The 23,755-nt window shown below is 42.7% G+C and overlaps 1 protein-coding gene across 2 annotated transcripts in view; it reads right to left on the minus strand.

Moving 5' to 3' along the window:
• Positions 1-23,755, minus strand: part of LOC122168261 (protoheme IX farnesyltransferase, mitochondrial) — a 94,339-nt gene that overhangs the window by 66,073 nt on the left and 4,511 nt on the right. For both annotated transcript variants that reach the window (XM_042833450.1, XM_042833449.1), the window contains exon 4: positions 17,364-17,488. In XM_042833450.1, the coding sequence (XP_042689384.1) occupies positions 17,364-17,488 (125 nt within the window). The remainder of the gene's footprint in view (positions 1-17,363; positions 17,489-23,755) is intronic.

Consider the following 23,755-nt stretch of genomic DNA (forward strand, 5'->3'; position numbering starts at 1 on the left):
AGTAGATTTATTCATCAATTTCACAGTTCCCTTGAAATAAACCATTTGCATTAAAATAATTCCACCTAATATGGCATAAAAGTAACATATAAATACTCTTAATTTATACCTTTTAATATAAATTGTTCTTTTATTTTTATGATCTGTGTAAAAATAACTTTATCAGCGTCTTGTTTGTATTATGTATTTCCATGTTTTCCAGTGCCAAACTATACAGATCACAGGGAAAAACACCCCGCCTCGCTACTAGCTTTAATTTCAGTAATTAACCACAGCAAACAAAGCCAGCCTATTGAACCTGTGTAACTTTTTGGATGCATTCGTTATTTTGGCTCTGACAACCTTCAGCCAGCCAGCAATGGATGCTTCCTCCCCACAGAGTGGCTGCTCCTTTGGTTCACCAGAGCAGTGACACCAAGGAGATTCAGCTTGGATTTTAGGTCCATTTGGGTAGAACAGAAAGAGAAAGGGCTATTGTGAATATGAACACGCTAAATGACATCTTGTGGGTTCATCAGCACAGCAGAATGTAGCTATGCTGCATTTCTGAACTTCTTTTCTAAATTTCTTGTCTGCTTTAGTGACCCCTAAGGGAAAAGATTTGCTGAGACAGAATGCGTTTTATTGGAGCAAATGATATAGTTTGGAGGGGGGAGAAAAGAGACATGCTTCTGAGCACACCAGTGAGCCTCTAGATCTGAAACAGATGCCACTGCTGGGCCATGCAGGGAAAGGAGTCACTTCTGCTCCTTGAAAGCAAATGAGAAAAAGCTCAGTGATAACGTAGGAATACTCAGTTCCAGCTCCAGAGGTCCCTGCAGATCAGAGCTCTGAGCAATGTCACTGCACCAGGAATGTGGGGTAGCTTCGTGTGCAACTCCCAGCTAACTTCAAAATACACGGTTCCTAATGCAAAAACCACAGGCATGCACAGCCTTCCTAAATGGCTGTGCAATGCATATGGAATTCAAGGCCCTCCAAAGGAGGTTTCCAACCTGCCCAGCTGGGACCCATGTGAAAAAAAAATCATAGGAAAGGCTGGAAACAGAGCCCTTACCAAGCAACCTGTCCAGCAGCTTGACAAGGAACAGGGCAGCAAGCTGTCAGCGCTCCTGTCCTGGGTGACACAGCTGTGGCATCCCTTGCAATTGATGCTCCTTGCTTTTCTCAGTGCGGCTGCAGTGAGCTCTAAGCCATCTTCCTTCATAAATGACACAGCACAGCAGTAACAGACAGCTCTGTGAAAGTCAGCCCCTATTCAGGAATTGTTTCTAGAAGAAAATAAAAGCTAGAGACAGTGTACCAGATAGCTGATTGCTGTGATTGATTACTGTCCCAAGAGCTCTCATCTAATTTTAATTATATTAAGAACTCGATTAATCAAATCTGCTGTTCCCAGTCCTACCCACCAGCAGTGTGTGTGCATGCAGGTACATGCACGTGCCTGCTGAAGAAGGGATGCTGCCCTGCATGCACACTGCTGCTGTGCAAGTCCCTACCTATACCCTCAGCGCACAATGCAGGCTGGTTCTTTTTTCCTCAAAAAGCTCCCAAGCCTGGCTAAAAAAAGCACAAAGGCAGTCAGAAGTACAGAGCAGCTCCACACTGGAGCACCGTGAGGAGCAGCTTTACTCAGCCTGGATAGTGAGAGATGTCTATAAAACAAGCAGAGTGGAAAAGCAACAGGGAAATGACTGGTCATTGCCTCTGCCAGTGCTGAAACTGGAAATCAGCAGATGTAGTGATCAGGTACAAAACAGATGAAAGGAACAGTTTGTCTTGCAAGAATCCTTTTGTAGAGAACCCTTGCGTCTGACAGCCTGACCTGAGATGGCCACTCTCGTGTAAGACAGCCATACAAACAAAGCTTGCTTTGGTTTAAAACAAGCAAGGCAGGCTTTTTTTCCATTGCTTCACCAGTGCTGTCCAAACCCATCCCTGAGCAAGCACTCAGAAGCTTTCCCAAATTCTCCTTCAGGAACACTGAGCAAAACCCCACTGCATCCCATTCCCACTTGCAACAAGGGCAGATCCTAAGCTCAGGGACTTCCCTGGAGTTTAAGTAGGAGCAGCTCAAGCCCTAGAAACAGGCTGATAGAAATGCACACTTATCCTAATCTTGGAACGGTTCAGCAGTCTGGAATCTATGTGCTGCACAGCCTTGCCCTCAAATGGAGAAACGGATTCGTAAATAAGTCAGAACCCATCACAATTAAGCTACTTTCAGTATTCAAGATCATAATCGAAATCAAAGAGATGATTTACTCTGAAGATTTCAGATGACATCTGCTGAAATATAAAAAATAGTTTGGAAAAAGACTGTAAAAAGATGACTACGTTATTACCAATAACTTTTACATCTGTCATTAATTTTCACTTGGTTTTATCTGCTCTCCTAGTCTGCATCCAATTTCACATTGACTTGTGTTTTATTACAATCCCAAAGCGGATCCCATCAACTGAAAAGACTAATAATTGCCTATGAAATGCCTATGAAATGCAGCAAATAGTGGGGATATTGTTTCCCCGTACAGAGCAAAGCGAAAGGTCTTTAGGCGACTCGCAAAAAAGGAGTCAATAGTCTTTAAACTTCCCTTTCCCAAACATAAAAGAGGGCACAGATATATATATGTACAAACCAGATTTTTTTTTCCCTCTAAAACCTGCAAAGGGTTAATTAAGTTACACTTCTTGAACTGGTTAGTGAATGACGTTGAAATGGCACAGAGACGTTTTCTGGCACGGCGGACCCAGACAAACTTCCCCCAGTGACCATAATTTAAGGCTACTTCTTAAAGAGCCTTTGAAAGCTCAGTGTTAGAGAGAACTGCTGGGCTTGTAATAGTATCTCTCTCGCCTTCCTTCCCTGAAAATACACCCAACTCAAAAGTATACATTTAACACCCAAGGGTCCTACCTGTCTGTAAGGAATTTTTATAAAGTAGATGGTTACCTCAGGCTATTTAAGTACTTTGTAGTAAGACATCAATGGCATGTATAGAGATATTCCTTTGATCCTTACGCTGATGGGAAAAAAAAATAATGAAAAAAACAACCCCTAACTCTTCACTGTATAAATTTACACTTGGAACTCAGCTACGTAAGCATCATCGTGCTACAAAACCACAAACAGCATTCAATTTATTCCCCGTGTTCTCACTACTGTGATTGCCTTTGATATTCCGGAGGATGAAAAATGAATACATTTTTACTACAAAGACGACTTGTGAACACAGCCCCTTTATACTGCAGTTTTCCACTCAAGAAAAAAAGAAAATCAAAAGTTGAAGGGTGGGATCGATAGCCAGGCCAATTATTAACCAGTGATTGCCCAGTGCAATTGAGATTTTTCCCTTCTTTAATGCCTACCAACACGTTTTGTGCTGCGCTGTTTTTCAGTTTGGAATTCAAATGAGGATCTGAGGCTGAATTTAAACTGCTTTCATTCCCATTGCCTGCACTGAAGATATGCAGCCCTGTCTGCCTTGAGAAGCCTCAAACAAAACAACCTCAGCACAGTACAGAAGTTTTGTTTTAAAGACGGGTCTTGGAGAGCAAGAGGATGTGAACATCTGCGAAAAACAAGTGTAGAAAGAAGAGCAAGTTAGGTAGATAAATCATTAGTTATATTAAGATATGAAACAGGCACTCAAAGAATGGCATAAAATGTAAATGAACTTTGGGATCTGGTCTCTTAATTTGACAGCTGTTTGACAACTGCAAAATGGAAAACTGACCTCAGACAACTGTGTATAAATGAGACTATTAAGGAGAAGAATTTCACATGGAATGATACAATATACACTGCAGTAACTCCTCACATGGGAATAGATAAATGCAGGCTGGAATTTTTATTGTCTTTGAAGGTGGTGATGTTAAAAAGAGTTGAATTTCACAAAGAAGAGCAGTATGCTACATTATCACAATTAATGGTGCTCTGAAATACACCGAGTGTCACGCACAGAGGTACAGTCACACTTAACCAGCATTTAAAAAATAATAAAGGTATCTGATGAAGCAGTTCTGGAAGCACAGAAGAAAATGCCTTCTGCTCTGGGGCTGCAAATCTGAAGGCAGAAGAAATAGAGAGTGCCTGGGATAACATGTGCAGGGGCAGCCACACTTAGACATGGAAACGTGTACCTGCAGAGAACCAGCAGACATACAGGAACTGCTGCGTGGGGAGAACGGGTGAAGGAAATACTCTGCAACCGCGGCCCCGATGGAGGAACCTTCCTGGAGGCAGCTGGGAAAACTAAACGGAACACAGGGAGACAGTCTGCTTGGATGTGAGCAGCCGTTTGGACTCAACGTTCTGCTCCAGATCCCGGTGAAACAGAGCAGATCTGCCATCAGCATCCCCAAGCGCTACTTCTTGACGTTCCCTAGCAGTGCAAAGAGCTATTTGTGATAAACATATTTCAACCCAAAGCAGTTAAGAGCATTGCTGTTTCCTTTATTTCTCTCTTTGGGATAAATACTTAAAATCAGCGTTCCTTGCCTTTGTTTTGTAGCTACAAAAGTGGCAGAAGTACAACCTGCAGCACACAAGGCAAAAAAACACGCAAGCACTTGCAATGAAATCCAGACTCAAAAAGAAAGATTACATCTCTCCAAGCACAAAAGGTTAGCAACAACAGCAGCAGAAGCAAAGCAGCTTTTGGAGGTCAACTGAAACCAAATGGTGGATTTCTGGATAAGAAAGTCATTTACTGTGCAGCTCCTTTAAGTTTCAGCAGTATTTTGTTAAAAATCTCACGTTTGGTTGTATGTCTAAATGCCGTTCTGTTTGTAGCCAAAATGAAACTGGAGAAGAAACAAAGCAAATCCCAAGGATGCAAAAGAAATGAGGAGCAGCAGCAAAGCTTCCACCACCAAACTCCTGCAGCACAGAGTCCCGCAGTGAAGGAGCACTGGGTGAGGAGCTGGCTGCTTCTGCCCATTTCAAACGGCCTTCTGCTGGGAGCACTCATCCTTGCTTTCAAGTGTTCAACCATTTCCTAAAGGCCTCCTCCACTTTGATTGACCTTCATCACCTTCTGCCTCACTGCCACCTCCTTAATCCAAACTGGAAAGCAACTACAACACTGATTTACCCTTACAAAATCCTGGCATAAATCCAGTTCTCAAGAACTACCTGGTCTGTAGTTAACATGAGTTTCATAACCATTGCTGCACGATGGCTTGAAGAAAGTTTATGCTTTACAGGTTATCCTTTTTCTCTAACTCCAGCAGTACTCCCAATAAAGTATTTTAACTCTGCCTACAAAAACTGCCCTGCTCCTAGACATCTGCATCACTTCTTGGCCACACTTCAAAAGAAACTCTAGAAACACCCAAGTCAGGAGGGAGTTAAGTTGGCCATTCCCTCACAGAGGAGGCATGAATGGTTTCCACCAGGAGCAATCCTTACCCTGCAGACTTTACTCAAGGATGAGGAATGTGAGTCCGATGCACAGATCATGGCTCCAAGCTCCCACATTACAGGTGAAACTCTGCTAGACGATGCTCTGCGTGCGTCCCTTCCAGACATTGCTCTGCTCCTTACCCACAAGCTAAGGGAAAGATTCCTCAGGGTGAGAAAACCCCAGTCCCAGATGGGGATGGGGAGCAGGCAGGCAGCTGAGAAAGCCACCAAAAATGACAACAAAAACCTTAACTTCATCCCAACTTCTTCAGTTACTTGCTAAGACTGCCTCAGACAAACATTTTTACAAAGGATGCCCTTCAAAGATAATATTTGGGTTTTATTGCCCTTTAATAAACACAAGACATTCTTAGTCTTAATGCACCTTGTAAAAGATCATTATTTTAAAAAGCATCTAATTTCAGAACATAAAAACGAGTTTGAAGCTGAATCTACTCAACTTGCTTTCAAATGCCATCACCTTTACGACGCTCTCTGAAGTTAAAACGGATTGTCATGTCTCCGTTAGGAGCATCAGCATAAATCTTGACTGTAATAAGAAACAAGTCTTAAAAGGAAGATTATGGGGACAGATTTTCATCTTTGAGAAGTCTGTTTTCCTTCAAAAATTTACATAATCTACACAGATCCAGACAGAGTTAGCCTTCCCAGTGACCTGAGAATACCAAACCTCAGAGATCTGCCAGGGTGTTTGGTTTCAAGTCAAAGCTTATATTATTAAGCTGCTACAACTTTTATATTTCCATGCACGTGTCCCATTTTATTTCTCATCTTAGCTTAATGATGCTTTCAACATGCCTTGTGCTTTTTAATCTGAATGATGCACCTAACGATTTTGGTATTGAAAACCAACCTCACCCTTCAGTTTCCATACAGATGTCATAAAACCCAGAAGAAATGGATTACTGCCCAGAGCTGTGGTTTACTCCTTCATTAAACAGCTTACGCTTAGAATCCTCTTAAAAAGTCACTTAGTGGTAAATGGCTATTCGACACTACAAATAAAAATGTTTTAAAGAATTTTACTACAGCTTTCTATTCATACCAGTGTTATAATCCCACTGGGGATACAGCTGATGGCTTTGGTACAGGGACAGTCCTTTCCCAGTGGAGTCCCAAGCACCACAGAGCAGCAGAGATGCAAGGAACGTGTCAGAAGTGCACCTACCTACAGCAGGAGAAATCTCAAAAGAAAAAATCCAACCGTCAGCAATTGTGGGCGGAAAAGATCCTTCAGGATAACTGACAGACGCCCCAGGAGCTGGCAACATCAGTATGGCACATGCCACGTTAGCTCTTCCCATCATAAATTAGGCAGATGACATATTGGAAACTTCTTGAATAGAGTAGGCAGGCTTCCAAGAAGCAAGTAACATACCTTGCTGGTGCCTAGAGCAATCTCCAACCCAACTTGCGAGCACGGAAAAATTACAAAGCATTCTAAGAATAAGAACTTATATCAGCTTAAATCAACTCTCAACATCTCTTTCTTCTTCTAGGATGTGGCACATGCTGCTTTCTAGTGGATTCTAGGTTGACAGTAGCAAATAGCTTGACCAACAAACAAGAGCTTTGCCAAATCCATCACCCCTCCGAGGTTCAGTGCCACTACATACAAAAGAAAGACGGATGGGTCCTGAGTTCTAACACACTTCACTCAGCTTGTTTCTGCTCCAGATTACAACCCTTATGACAACAACCACCTTCTTTGATTTCTGCAGGCCAATCAACTTACTCTCCAACCTCCCCTGAAATGCTGAAGTTCATGACTCAGAGCAGTGGTTTCCTTTCTTAAAGGCAGGCACACACTTGTTCCTATTCTGCAGCAGGAAAGACTCAGACTGCAAACTCTGTAGGACATGCATCATTGTCTTAAGCTCCAAAACCGCTGGGGGCTCAAAAGATACCACTGCAATGAGAAAACAACAAAGTTCTGTGCTACCACCAAGAACTTGCTAAGTACAGACACGAAGCAAAGGATCTGTTTGTTTCATTACCTAGACCTGCAGGCTGCTTGCAAGAGCTGCTACGGGGCCCTCAGAAACAGAAATGCCACAGTAGCGACACAAGAGCAGATGACTGCTATTGTATGTGACAGGGAGTTCTCAGAAATGGAACCAAACGCATCTATTGGTGCCTCCCTGTGAAGGAGTGAGCTTCAGCAGGCTCTCAGACCTGCTACCCTGACAAACCTAGAGGTGCTTTTCCAACAAACCACCTATAGAGTTTGAAGGAAAAAAAAAAAAAAAAAAAATCAAAAGAATTATGTCACTGCAGTAACTGTGCCAAGCTACCAGGAAAGTTAAACTTTCTACAAATTGAACAACAACAAAAAAACTAATGTGAAAGGAAAGAAGAGGTGAAATCATTAAGCATTTCATGCTATGCAGCCTTCAGTCTTTCTGATGCTAGTTACTGCATGGGTTGCAGACACTCACCCAAGCATGCCCTACATAGGCTTACATTTACATCAGACCCCTACTGAAACTCAACCACTTCCATGGGGAACACCCACAGCAACTGCTTCTTCACTCTCTGCTGGAAGAGGTGCATGCCAACATCCTCACCTACAAGAGAGAAAGAGATGGTTCCTGAGGACACCCACTTGCCTGGAAAATAGGAAAAAAAAAATTCTGCTCAGGCAAAACCAAGTTTGTTCAAAACTTTGTTTCAAAATCACAGTTTAGGAAAAAAAAGCAAGAGCCACATCAGGTAAATTAATGCCTTGTAGCCCATGTAAGTGAGGATGCAGTGAGTGCTCGCTGCAGCCCTACCAGTGCCTGTGCCAACTGCAAAGCACATCCTGCATCCTGCCCTGCTACCCCCAGCCAGGGGCTAAACAGGGCAGATGGTGCAATGTGCACAGAGCAAAACTCGGTGCGAGCAGCAGAAGGGGTCACTCAAAATTAAAGAAAAGGGACTTTTACTCTGCTCTGCTGGACAGAAATCAAATGCAACAGTATGAAGACAAAGCAGAATCTGATTTCCCATTATTTACATAGTATTTCTCAAGCACAGAAATTTCAAGGGAAAAGCCTAAAATCATTCAAAAGGAAAGGGACTGTCAGAATGCTCTGGGTTAGCATTTCACTGAGCTGCTCCCTAAAGACACGGCACTGGTTGGCTGGCTCAGGGAACCAGGAAACAATCAGCCCTAACCCTTGTGAGCCATACCTCCCCATGCACACACAGTGCTGCACAGCCACTGCTGGGCCTGGCAGCAGCCTGGCTCCAGGCAATAAGCAAGGCAAATATGCACCATTTAAATCATAAAAAGATGATGACATTTCAATAATTATCTAACCAGGTTATAGAACTTTATAGTTGCATGACTAAAGAGACTTTTATTGATTTGGAAAACGTCAAAAACATTTAATACAGATGAAAAAAAATATATTGACGAGTTATTTTCCCTTTTCTCTCTCTCAGCTTAGAAAGGCATTGCCCCTATGGATCAAAAAGCCAGATAAATCTTGTTAAGTACCACGCTTTCCCTTTTGTCTAGTGCTCTCTCCACATTCCATCATTTCAGCCCTTTGAAATTCCTTTGTTCTGCCTGCAATCAGAGTTTCCAGGGGATAGCTGGCATTGGATCTAAAGGGAACCCCACACCACTGAAGTACTCCTGACAATTAATCATTTGGCAAATTCTTTCCTTCCCCATACCTCACTCACCTCCAGTATTTTCAGAGAGCGTTTCGGTACGGTGCTAACGAGACCAAACTTACCATGGTCTCACAACACCTCAGGGATTCATTCATGCACAGAAGTGGCTTCTGCAAATACCCCCCCAGTGCACCCATCATCAGGTGGGACAGGAGTTTTCCTTCCATCCACCCTTGCACCACATGCATCACCAAAGCCTGCCGTAGGAAAGGGCAAATTCAGCTGAGCAGAAAGCAAACAGCAGGGCTGCTTCCTCACACGTGCAGCCCCTTCACTGTGCCCACTCCTCATGGTTTCCCCTTTTGATATACATAAAATGGAACAAGGAGAAGAACACCAATGAAACATTTTCATTTAAGCTCCCAAGCTTTACACTAACACACAGAGGGAGGCAAGAGCAGCGAAGAACGACGCTGGTTTACTTATTTTCATATGACCTTTAAGGGTCCCTTCCAACTCAAAGGATTCTGTGGCTCTCAGCGCAGCTCTCAGTGCCGCCTCGCCGGGGCCCAGGGAAGACGGAGGTTTCTTCCTAAACCTCTTCATGTGCCACACTCACGTAATCTGCATATGAGGAGAGAGAATTTCTTCCAACAATGGTATGCATTAATTTATCACATTTTCCCAAGATCCTTTATCAAGTTTCAGTTGTAGGTCAAATAATTTATGCTTTGGAAAGATAATCTCTGCATTTAAAATTTATCGTTCCTTCAGAGGTTGGTTCTCATTAGCGCTCGTCATTTCCACTGCTCATGAAATACATCTCCACAAGCACAGCCATTCCCACTCGATATCAAGGATTCCTCCACGCTAACTCGATCTAACTGTTGCAATTATGAATCATCTGGCAGAGCCATAAGTTATGATCCTCAATGACCGCTAATGAAGGCTGTCTAGCAGTTAAAATATCAAAGCAGCATATATCAGCTCACTTTAGAGCGCAAGATAGACTTCCAGCGTTGCACTTCTCCTGTATTTATTATATACTGTAAATTACATCCCAGCTGCCTCTGGCACGGCCAGCCCTGCACCCCGAGTCAGACACCAGGTTTTAATAACCACTGCTGACAATCTTTTGATCGCTGGGGGCGAGGGGGGTGTGCAGATGAAAGGCCCGGCCGCCTGCTGCAGGCAATCTGCTCAGTCAAAACAAAGGGAACTTCAGAGGGAGACAGAGATGCATCAGGTGTTAATCCCAAATGAACAGGGAGGGGTGCTGCTGATGGACTTCAGGCTAAAACCAGGGAGAGCCAGGGAACGGGCTCATCCAGGACACACCAAGCAGAGAAAGGTGCTAATAGCCAGGCAAGGAACGCTTTGATTTGGAAACTCAAAGCTCTGGAAAGCCTTTATAGGAACCTTCTACATTTCTTTAAACCGATCGTGCAACTACCCAATTTTTCAAATATGCTGTGTGGAACAAGTTCTCTAATTCAGAAATGGCCTTGTGATAATCTGCTAGAGGAAGATGCAAAATGAATTTGCAAGGCTTTGAAAAAAGTGGACAAAACATCGAAAAGAATGGGAAAAACCACCAACGTGGAGCAGAGTTGATCTGCATCTACCAAAGGTCATCTCCTCTAACTTGGGCCTGATTGACAGCTTATTAATAATGCTAGTTTTGTCATAAATCCAAGTTCTCACTACCTGCCCTCAGACATTTAATAAAGCATGTGTTTGGTAGGAAAAGTTTAGGCACGATGGCACAACAACAAAGAAAACCTGGTTTGGAGGCTACAGAAAAAAAACCTACTGCTGCTCTCTCCTTACTGTTCAATTTCTTCACAGGGAAATAAAGAGAGCGGGCCCTGGGGAATTGTCAGCCTTGTGCTGTTTTTCTTTTCTTCAGTAATCCAAGTGTCTAACCATCATTTTCTCTTCATCAGAATCATAGAATGGCTTGGGTTGGAAGGGACCTCAAGGATCATCAAGTTCCAACCCCCCTGCCACAGGGATTAGCTTAAACCTTGCTTTACTTTCTTCTGCCGCTTCAGTCCTTTTAAGAGATTTCTCTGTAGATTTCTTCAGAAACCACAACAGCTCTGAAATGAATACAACAAGTAACATCACATCGCTTCAAATCCCTTCTAACAGCCACAGGAAGCAAAGAGTTTACTTGGGGTCTTACACTCCAATGCGAAACATTCTTACTTCCACAGTCAAAAATCTTGCAATAAACATCCCTCAGATGGAGAAACTTTGAATCAAGAATATTTACAAAGCTCACATAAACAAAAGAAGATGCAAGTGGAAAAGCCCAGCGCTCACAGGGACAGCCAGACCCAACCACACAAACCTCCCAGGTGCCAAATGAAAGCTGTTTGATGGGGCTGGGGGGCAACAGGGGAAAGAAGGGTTGAGTTAATACTCGAAACTTGTTTCAGACACCGTGTCTCATGCACATAAAATAATTGTTGGTGCTCGACAGCCCTGAAACAAAATGTGGAGCTGATAAGCAGAAGGCTCCTCTTCACCCTGGAAGCTGGCAGCACGTCTCCAGCCACCCTCCTCCTCTCGACAGCACAGGTGTTGGGATAACCAGTTCCTTGTGGGTGTTTTTCTGCCTTTAAAAATGAATTACATTTTCAACTGAGCAAGCAAGCTAACACAGCCAATCTGTCTTGGGAGAAGAACAAGGTGTTGGATTCCTGACAACCAGTGCTATGCATTCTTTCATAAAATTTTACTCAAAGTATAATAATAAAAAAAAAAACTTACTTCTTCCTATTCCTTGCATCTAGATTACGGACCTTAAGTATCAGTTCAGAAAACTGCAGATATACAACAAACATCAGTTTGCTGACTGAACGCTGGACTACAAGAGCATTATTATGACTCTGATGGATTACATTCCTCCTTGGCCACCAGGTTAAAAACTGCTCACTGGACACAGATCAATTTGCCTGGTTTCTCCCTTGACTCCAAGTACTCTGATTGACCTGTTTGTGTAAGAACAATTGTAACAGTGTTGGCTTCAGACCATAACTACAGCTATCCATGGCATCACCTACATGCAGTGGAGCAGGATTTCGGAGCATTGCTGTATTTGTACAACAAAATGCCAGGATGGCTGAGGTGGGAAGGAACCTCTGGAGGTGATCTGCTCCAGCATGGCAGCCTGGAGCCAGCACTGCACAAACCTGAATGCATCCATTATGGATCCCCCAGCAGAACCCCCTCCATACTCCCTCACAGAACTTGAGAAATGTACAAAATGACTATGAAGTATAACAAAAATAAAGAGCATTTTCAGCAGGAGTGGAAGTGCCTTAACCAGCACCACGTGATTTTACAACAAAAATATACTATATCCACTCTGGCTAACTTTCTTTGGAAGAGACGGCAGTAATTGTTTATTTAAGTAGGCTTATTAATTTTCTAGCATTCATTAAGCTGCTCTGTGAGCAGTGGTTTATCAAGTCATTACAGAATAGTAAAATATCAAAGACCAAAATTATCCCTCTGTCAGTGCAGAGACAGAAAGTGGATTAAAGACAGGAAAGAAACCCACTCTGGTTTTGGTCTAGTGCCCATCTTAGCACCCAAATGCTCATGGCAGTTAATACAGAAGATGACACTCAGGGTCCATGAGCTGGCAGCTAACTCAAATCCACAGTTTCTCCATTTTTTAACGCTGAACTCGTCCTTCCCACCCGCTGATGCTGCACTTCTATGGGATCACAGCTGTCAGGAGAGGCTGACATCAAAAGCCAAAGGCAGCCATCAGATCAGACCCCAAAGGGACAGGGATGTGAACTGTCCCCACATTTGTTCTCTCATTCTGAGAAACCAGGTTCTTGTTTTTTGCTGTCCAGCTTCAGCTCAGACATCCACCCCAGTCTGCTTCCTTTCCAAGGCGCTATCAGTCAAATCCAACCACATCATTTTATCTCTCAGTTACTAAATTCAAACCATTTTAAACATCCTGCTTTCATCTTTATAGCTCTCTCCCACTTTTTAACCATGCTGCAGTTACAGAAGAATGTACTTGACATATAAAACGCGCGTGTGATTCTTTTAACATTTTAATGCCATGTATTGTGCTGTAAACATCTCTTCATGTTTTATCTCTTTTCCCATAAATCAGAGGCTAGTATCTTAGAAGTCTCAAAAGTGACATGTTTTCTCCACAATATAAATGTAAGGCTCTACTCCTTGAAACTTGAGTCAGATTTCAAAAATCATCAAAAAAAAGAACAACCCAGAGCTAAGAAACGGCAGCAGATTATCAGCTAACTTAATATTCTTCTCTCCCACTCCATTTCAATGACAGCAGGAGCATAATACACAAAAATACACAGGATGAGGTAAGCGTTCACCAGGCTATCACAAAACCAACGTCTTGATTGCTCTTTGTTGTCACTTCTGTGGAACAACGTTGAAGTGAAATATCCTCTCCTACATCTATACCAGTGCGTACCTGAAAGAGTCAGGAAAGCAGATATTTTTTAAAGAGTGAAAAGCTAGGAAGAATCATTTGTTTTACTCATGATTAACATGCAGCGTTTACTAGATTAAATCCCAAAACATAATTTCATTTCCTTACTGTAACTGCAATTAAGAAGTCTGGTCTCTTATAATGGGATTTTCCAGTGCGTTTGCCTGACTCCGTAAGGTTGGAATGAAAATGTGTCTCAAGCTATTCCTTGGTAAATAAATTAGTATTTTATTTCTTAAATTAAAACCACTGTATTATATAAATACCAGTGCTTTCAAAAACAAAGAACACCAATAGGGAACACCTGTCCAAAATAATTTCCAGTTGCTTCTAGGCTGGAAAAAAGAAAGATTGCCATTAAAAAAAAAAAAAAAAAAGGAAGAGGAGGAAAGCAGTTTGAGCAGGTGGGACTGAAACGTGGTGACATGTTGTAGTACAACTGCGAAGGGCTGAAGGATATAACACAGTGTTGTGTGATGCGGAAGAAAACTGGGGACCACTGGATTAGCATGCCACGAAAATGCTAGATGAGGTGAGACGTACAGCTCTGAAGTATTGTGATGGAGAGAAGTGAGGCAGAGGCAGAACTGCTGGGAGAGGACAAGAGAAACAAAACACCATCTTTCCCTCAGCACCTCCAGCAGGAATCAACTCCCACATCAGCTCCGTGCTCAAGACCCAACACTGACTCCAGGATAACCAAAGGATCCTCTGATATGTACCCAGACCACCAGAATGCATCGCAGCTTCTGCAAGCCCGTTTCACCCACTGTCCAATACAACTTACTGCAGGGTGCTCCTCTTGGAGTTTTGTAAACAAAGCTGTGGAGTGACTTCCATGCAGAACACACACCGTGCTTTTGCTAACGCAAGCCCAAGATCAAGTACTTCTTATCTGTATTTTCCAGGATAATTTGAAATAATTCTTTCCCTATCGTTTGTAAAATAAAACTAAATTTCTAAAATAATTATCCACTGTCACACAAGTGTCATAAAAACACATTACCTCTGCTTGCATCAGAAACTACAGCCAGAAGTAATGGGTTGTGAAAGGAACTTGTACGTAAACGCATGTCTTTGGTTGATAACTACCCCAACCAGACTTCTATTATTCTCCATTGTTACAGTGCCACCAACTCCCACCACTTCTTATTAGGACAGTGAAGGCGGGTTAAGGAGCTGCATTCCAGCTTTTGTGGTTAGACAAGAAAAGCTTTTAAGGAATGGCACACACCAACCCCAAATCAAGAGGGAAGTGATAATTAAAAGATTATTTTAGAGTATTTCCTTTAAAAAAAAAAAAAAACACCCACAAACCATGACTTCTTGCTCTCTGTGCAGCCCCACTTCCCCCCCAGCAGTCCCCATGCATCCAACTCCAGCTCAGCCTGCAGGGCAGCCCCAGCTCCCATCACACCGCACCGATGTGGTGGAGAGAAAGCAAAAAGCAAAACAAAGCCCAGAACTGGAACGTTCCTAAGTTTGGAACTGCGCATCCACGAGTACGATGGAATCTCTATTGCATTTCCACAGGATCAAGTTCTTCACATCCTGTCCTAAATCACGGGCAGGAATCTGACATAATCAACGCGCTGCCTTCCCACGGCATATTTGGGGACTGTAAATTGTGAATGCAGATTTATCAGGGAAATGAGGGGTGGGAAAGACGAGTTGCCCTTAAAGATGCACAGATTTATAGCAGTGAGGGAAGCGGAAAGACGGTTATCATATAAAGAGGGCCTTGAGGGACAGCGAGGAGCGGCGAGGGAAACATGAGTCATGAGCTGCCAGGGAAGGGGATGTGAGCTGGGAGCAATGGACAGAGCAAAGTAGCAATAAAAGGAAGTTCCAAGTCAAACGTGCTCCTTCCCAGAGGTCAAGACACATACCCCAGCTTACAGTATTTACTGAAAATTAAATTCCCGGCCCATTCAGACACAAACAGCACCAATAGCAACGTCAGGAAAGGGAAAATCATCGACTGAAAGGATCTATTGATAGACAAGGTCATAAACCACAGCTGCTTTCTTTTGCTTTGTTACCAACTCTGCTTTGTTTTCCTTAGTAAGAGTAGCTGCCTTCAAGGCCTGCCTAAAGAGCCAAGACTGAAAAAGGCAAGGGTGCAAATTTAAAACACTCAGCCCCAATTGTGCAAAAGTTTTACACTTCGAGAGGTTGCAATAAGCCTCCCTGCATAGAGCACACAGTTGACCTCACAATGAGATGGCACTGAGTAAGTAGCAAATTATGGACCCAGCCACAAAACTATCACACTTCCACCTTTCCTTTCCCATCCCAAACTCCATATTACAGAATGGGCTTCCTGATACAAATAATGTCAAGAGTTTGAAAAGCAAGAGGTTAAAAAGGCGAAACAACATCAGGCAATATATGGAAGCCAAAGAGAAAGAACACTAATTTTCTGTGCATGAATATTGTCTGTAGGAAGATGCATCTGAATCTCAAGAATGACACATTACACAAGAGCGTCTGAACAATAAATGATTCCCTTTTGAGTCCAGCAGTATCCAGGTCAAAAGGGAATGTAAATATGATAGTGAATATGACAGTAAATATTTCAAAAGATTGACAGGCCCAAAACAAATCTTTAAACATTAAAAAACCTGCAGAAAGGGAGAAAAGGTATCTCTGAAATTATACCAAAGCACTTCACCGTACAACAGCTTTTCTGTCCAGACCACCCTGTATGAAACATGAACGAATGCATCCTTCATAAAGCACAGTGCAACAGTCTTAAAATCATTTTTCAAGGGTACTTAGGTGTTTTCATCTAAATATTTCCAGGGCAGTACAAAAATGCAGCACCTCTCCTATTTTGCAGAATGAACAGACACAAGGCTGGTGGCCCTCCCTAATTCTAAACTCTGACAAGCAGCACCACCTGTGCTTATCTGAGTCAGAACAACAGGTGTATTACAAGAGCAACCCTAAAGAGCACACAGGTGCCTTCACCTGAAATGTTATGAGGTTTAAGCATCAATGAGGCTAACCCATGAGGGGCATCTGCAGAAGGCAGCTCATAGCAAAGGCTCCACACTCTGCTCCAGCACAGGAGTCCAGCACTCAAGCCCCCACGTGACTGCAGAACCCACAAAGTGCTAGCAAAGGTGTCACTGACAAATATGGCCTGCAAAAGAAATGTAACTCCACTCTGCACTAGTTCACTAGTTCAGCTTTCCTCTGGGGCTTCGGAGGAGCATAACAGCAACTCTGCTTCCCAGCTGGGCTGCAGAAGAGCTGAGAGATGCCACACATGAAAGGAAGCCAAGCAGTGACAGCTACAACACCTGCAGCATAACACAGCTATGCAAGGCTGAGACTTTCAATGTGTTTTAGAGATGCACAGGAGACACCCAGATTCCAAGCTATAATTCAATTTTCTGAACACAGGCACAAACCCCACCAACATCTCACTCAATGAACAAGCAGCTCCGAGCCTTCCTTCAGACAGATCCCACAAGGTCATGCAATGCAGCATCCAAGCCCATCAGTCTGGAGCCCTGCTGGCTATTCCGATACTCCAATTACACCATTCTTCCTGTGTCATTTGCAGTGATTCATGCACGGTATTATCAAGATAAACATTGTTATTGGGAGGCTTAAAACCTCATCAACTCAATTCTGAATAAACACACCGTGCCTAGCAACTCCACTTGAATTCACAGACACGTCGCCCTTTCGTGGTGTCAGTTTTAACAGCCCAGGGCTGGGGCTGCAGCTGAAGGCACAGCACACCCTGCCATTCACTCCCACCAGGCAGCACTCCCAAAGCTGGGACACAGCAGCTCACAGAGGGGCCGAGGCACTGACCTGATTGATGGAGTTGGCAGCACAGGAAGCCAGGCCAGTTCCCAGAGAGGCGAGCAGGAAACAAGGCAGGTCAAACGGGACAGGGGCCATGGCAAAGCCAGCAGACGTCGTGCTTACCACCAGAGCTGCAACACAAGCAAGAGCATGGTTCAGGGCACCAACAAGAAACCATCTCCTTTATGCACACCACTAGTGTTAAGGTGTTTATGTCCTGAAAGAATCCCAGCGCAGATTCACTTTTTGCTTGTTTTTGGATCGAAGTAGCTCCAAGAACAAAGCACTGTTAACACCAGTCCTGCTTAGCTAAGGCAAAGATGGGAGGGAGAACAGTCAGCAATGACATGAGAAACCCAGACCCATCAGCATATAATTAGAAGTGAGAATAAAACCACTGTTCTTTTTGTTGTATGGATTGATATAGGATTGCATTGCCTCATATAACACACGAGGCAGGTTTCTTCCCAGTAGCCCACGTACCATTGCAAAATCTAACAGTAAGGAAAACTGCAAGCTGAGATGCATTTTATACCAAATTATAGAAGTGATTTAAGCAGAGCACAAAACCAAAAAGTGTACAGGGATATGTAAACAACACCTGGTGCACTCAGTAACATCGCTGCAGGAGCATTTGCTCTGCTGTTTCCATGGGACATGCCCACCTCAGGCACAAGGTACAACCACATCACCACACAGTTAGCAACACTTAAAGAAGTCCAAATTCCAGTGGATTAACAGAAATCCAGATCAGTTTTGTCATCCAAAATTATAACTTCAGCATAACTGCAAATCACATCTTTAAAGTTACCCAGGTTTCAGTCCTAATACTGCAATCACCTAAATAATAGGTCATACAAAACTTGCATTTGGCAAGAAATGCTACAGAATGAAAAACTTCTTGTACTATAGAAGCCAGCACTTACTGAATTCCTTGCTTATGACCTCAAAACTTACAATCAAAAATTAATACAGTTATTAAACAAAGCAGTTAAAAAACATTTTGCGTGTAACTATGTTCCAGTCCTCAAATTAAAGGTATGCATTAAGGAATCCAAATGTTCTCATCTTCCCAATTCTTACAAAGCCTCCTATTTATCCATAGTTAAGTGACAAATAAATAACCTTTGCTGACTGAAAATGCTGGGATTACTGCTGAGTAGTGTTACTTGAGATGAAAACGTAAATGACACGGCAGGGATCTGTCAGCAAGGATGTACATGCAAAGCACTGCTTCCCAGAACTGTGCCTACATAAGAATATTAGGATTTAATCATAAAGCGACACTGAAGATGACTTGCTGCTCATCAAAACTTTCCTCCAACTATTAAAATCCATCAGCAGTCGAATATTATGATAATAATGTATCTAATATTGGCATAAACACGACTTAGCCTCGTGACGGACTCACAGGAGGGCTGTTACACAAGCTGTCTGCAAGTGCAAGGCTTACAAGAAGCAAAGCCCATGGCTTTGCCTCCCCACACCTGGCTCTCCCCTCTGCTCCTTTCAGCTGCTCCTAAGCCACCACGAACCTGTGATAAAGCCTCATCCCTCTGAGCAGCTGTGAAATCACAGAAGAGCCTGTAATCCCCAGGCAGGCTAACAGACATACAGGACTGTTGTTTCTGAGTGCTGCACCCCAATTCTTCAGGAGTCAGAGGCACAGCATCCTGCTTTCACAGCTTCTAAACTCCCATCCTTCATAGCAGAGAATACAAGAAAATATTAAATTCATTGGTTTACAACCGATTTTAAAAAAATACACCCAAAAGAGAAGAGTAAAACAGTGGCATTTGTATTGCTAAGAGTGATTGCATTCATCTTTTGGCATAATAAATCACCCTTCCACTTCTAGACAAGAATTTAATTAAAACTTATCTTACAGAGCACTTTACACCAATTTATTATGGGACAACACCAACTCATTTACTGAAGAGGAAAGGTGGAGCAGATTGGCAAACAGTCAGCGTAACATTTCCATACACTGACCTCACAGAGATCCTCACACAGCACAGCTACAGTGCTAATTAAAGTCCCAATTGATTTCTCCAGATTAATTTCAGCCCGTCATTTCAGTGCAACTTATCAGGATCCTGTTACAAAGAGGATGCAGCACATCTTCACACAGGTACTTTGGCTGGCCAGGGCTGTGCTCTGCACACAAGACTTGCTGCTTGCCTCATCACCCTGCAGTTTGAATGCAACACACTGAGAGCAAATAAGAAAACGTCCCTTTGCATGGAGAAGTTTATTTTCCTTTACTGTAGAAGCAATAATTTACTCTTCTACTTTCTTGGTGGAGGAAAAGTATATTTAACTGAGATCACATCAAGGGAATGAGGTCATTGACTGTTTGTTTTTTAATCTCTGTTAGTTTAGTGCTTTAGGGACCAAATTAACTTCACCTTATTATAGAATAGCTGAAATCGATCCTTTCAAGATTTGTTGATGAGAGCTGGCATTATCTTCAAAAAGAAGCCAGGATTTAAACTTATGATCTCAACCTAAACCTAACTTTGCATCTTTTAAACATCTTCACCAGCAATTAACAAGGCACGTTTGTCTACAACTTCAATTTAAATGAAAACAAAAATGCTAATGCACTGGTGCAAAAAAAAAGTGAATAATGGTGTTTCCAGCAATAACACATTCAAAAGGTCTACAGTGCACTGTATTCCTTGCATTCCTTTTCAGTTTCATTGTAGTGTAATCTGCCTTTATAACTCTGTATTTATAGCACACAAATCACCGCACTGTATTTTGTTTACCTCCTATTAAAAAGTAGCCAAGCCAAAATAAATGGGTAAGAAAACCAAAGCAAACCAATTCAGCTTTAGATTTCCCTTCTGTCCCTGCACTGATGACACACCAGCATACATGGAAGAACAAAAGCAAAAGGATTTCTATTTTAAGACACAGTTCCCTTGTTCTATCACAAGAGTTTAGGGACTCCTATAAGGGAGCATAACCTGTAAGGGAGCACCTCTCCAAGAGCTGGTGGAATTCCTCAAGTGTCACACACTGCTTTCAGGGAAGCTAAAGGCAGAAGGAGGCCCATCTACGTTTTGCTGCAGACCATAACCCACACACTACAGACAGCCCAACTCTTGAGGCAAACAAATGTGGGACACTCATTTGAAACAAATCATCTCAGGTGCAATACCACAAGGCAAACAGCAATCAGCTCTCACAGTTGAGCAACTTTAAAATGCATGGAAAAACTGCAATAATAGTTTATTTTTCTTTCTTTAGTTTTCTTGGTAGTAACTGCCAGTAAAATATCACTATCAAGCTTTGTTTCTTTGATAGGATAATAGTTACTGCTTTAATAACCAGAGAATAAGAACTACTGTGACAGGACTGTAAGATACATTTAGGACCAAAAATAGACTTCTAACAGTCAATACAAGGAACACTGACATATCTTTCTCAATGTTTCTGGCTGTATTAAAGCCACAATTTAAAGAATTTTGCTCTCAGTTGAAGCAGAAACATTCTGGAACTCTACTAAAGCAAATGGATGATTTTTTTTTTTTTTTTGCTAGGGCAGCTGCAAGCAGACTTTCAGCCCATGCACACACAGACACCTTATTTAGTCATCAATGCTCCAGCACTTGGCAGCTCAGCAACGCTCAGAATCATTATGCAAAGCTGGATAACCATCATCTTCATTCTGCAGATAGGTGACGGATGCAGGGATGAAGCAGGGTGTCAATGAGCACAGCGCCAGGCAGGAGCACACATCCCCATTCCTCATTTCCACTTCAGTGTGTCTGTGCAGGAGGATCACTACTACTATACAGACAGATCCATACACAAGCAATGCATCTAATAAGCTCTGGTTGTTTCCTAGTAAATAAAATAGGATTGTTCTCTTAAAAACGGATGTAACAAAGAATTGAGAACAAGAGCACAGATTCTTCCAACTCTCTTTTCACCAGGAATTCTGGCCCCCGATTTGGGAACATCCAGATCTTCCTTCCTGAGGAAGGAGCTACCAATGATTAGATAGCAGCAGAACAACCCATAAATCTCTGCCTTAAAAACAAACACCAAACAAATCCGTGGGCTTCCTCGGAGCACTGATTCCACCAGCCCTGGAGTCAGCCCATAGCACACACAGCACCCAGGCAAGGACAAAGCACAACAGGTTCCATTCTGATCTGAGGTAAACCCTGGAACGACTCTATTAAAGATGACAAATGACTCCAGAATTACCAAGGTATGAGCACCCCAAGGCTTGCCTTTTTGAACTCTCTCCTGAGGTATAGATCATCATTCTTACGTAACATGAATAGGATCGTGGGTTGAACTCTCTGAGACAACCAAACATCTCACATCCTCAGTCAGAGCAACGCAGCAAAACAAACTTTAGAGAGTCTCTAGATTCCTTGGTGTTTGCAGAAATAGTAACGTACTTAAATGGAAGCAAAAGAGGGCTTCTGTTAGATCCATCAAGAAGCTTTTCAGCAGAAAGGACAGGGGCAAAGCTGGTTATGATCCACCCCTGGGTGGTTTTTAGAACAGAACAACATGAAGTCAGGAACGATACACCTGAAGATGGTCCTGCCCTGGGAAAAACTAGCTTAAGTGGCCTCCTGAAGTCATTCGGAGGCCTCTGTACTCACGGATGCTGGGCACACAGAACCAAAGCAAGCAACCCAGCCCAGAAGCCAGCCAGTGAGATATGAAAGGCTTCTGTAATCAGAACAGAAATGTTCATCATATGTTAACAGATTGACTGTTAACGTATATTTTGGGGAAAAAACTACCAAGTTTCTAAAATGGCATTGAAGAGTTAGGAAATAGAAGAGCTTTGCAATGCGATATTATAAAATCTGAAAACTTTAGGAGGAAGGACTCTGGGTAAAAAGCAAGCAGTTAATCCATAAATGTGTGTAACAGCCACTAGATGCAAATGTATGTGTTTTAGGAGGTGAAATGTTCACTGTATATTAAAATACGGGATAAAGGTAATTGAACAACTGAAACATAGGAGTATTAGGATGTATTTACCAAGAACTGCAGGTTGGTATCACAGTAGCCACAGGAGAAGCAAGAGCCAGGACTCAACAATCCCAGGCACAGCCCAAGAGAAGCTAAAGACACAACCCCACAACGAGCTTGCGATGTAGATAAAAACACCACAGCTGTTCAGAAACCAGCAATTTCATTTACAACTGTCTGATGATACACACCCTCTCCTCAGAGCTGCACTACACAACATGCTGTAATGCCAACCACTCATCATCACCAGGAGAGCAAAGTGCAAGGCAGCCCTTAGTGCAGGAGCAACAACGAGGTTAGCAAGGCACAGCTCACTAAGGAGGGCACTCCATGCTCTGTGCCTTCGTCACACTTCCCCCACATTCAAAAATTGAAGTTTAGCTTCCCTGCACAGCCCACTTCAGCTTTCATCTGCAACCACAGGGGAAAACACTACACGAAGTTTAAGGGGATGAGAGAGCCTGAAATTCTTAACATGTTCACATTACGAATGATTAGAATTACTGCAGTGCCACATTTCTTTCTACTTTTCTCAGCTCCGCGTGAACTTTGTGATAAAGCTGAAAACAATTACATTTATAATTCTGAACACTTATCAGGCAGATGCATTCAATTCTCAAGTGCCAGGATGGTAAGAGACAGCTGTTCAGCCAGCAGAGAATGCAGGGATGGGAGAGGATGGAAACCAAACCCAAGAAGGTAGATTACACAACAAGTAATTAAAAGCCCCCTAATCATTTCTTACGGCAAAGGAATACAAACAAAAAAATCTTTCTCTGTTGGGAAGGCAGTTCCTAATGGCAGAATCCTATGAACTATAGTTTACATGAGGCAGGAGGGTATGGTAATAACTAAGCTCATTTCCTTTCAAAGGTGAATTACAGTTCAGAACACAAACAAACACGCTCTTTACTTCAGCAGCGGGAAAAGATGGGGGCACAAGGAAGTCCCATTTCAGCATGATGCAGTTTGCTTTTTTGTTATTTTATACTCTAAAGAGTATAAATAAAGAGCCCGCCAAAAACAACACACGGGATATGAGATCTATCAGAACTCCACGGTGAAGGGAAGGGTTGTGTGCCATTTGCAAAAATAAAAGTGACCTCAGAGGATCTATTTTCTTCTTTAATAAAAGGAATAAATAAACCAAAGACCGCTGCCACCAGACTCTGCACGGAACATGGATCTGCCCACATGATAACACAACTCAGATAAAGAACTAAAACCATTTCTAGCTTCACACGTTACACCCAATATTGTTCCTTCTTGCCTCCCACGCTATCCTACAACCCAAAGGACCAACAGAACTCTTCTCCTACAAACCCCTCTTCATCCAAATTCATTTCAAGCTCCCCAATTTCTATGAAGTCTCCCTGCAAATACACAAA

This window comes from Centrocercus urophasianus, unplaced genomic scaffold, assembly GCF_019232065.1.
Source record: "Centrocercus urophasianus isolate 14NV4802_14NV808 unplaced genomic scaffold, USGS_Curo_1.0 seq_41, whole genome shotgun sequence".
Lineage (NCBI taxonomy): Eukaryota > Metazoa > Chordata > Aves > Galliformes > Phasianidae > Centrocercus > Centrocercus urophasianus.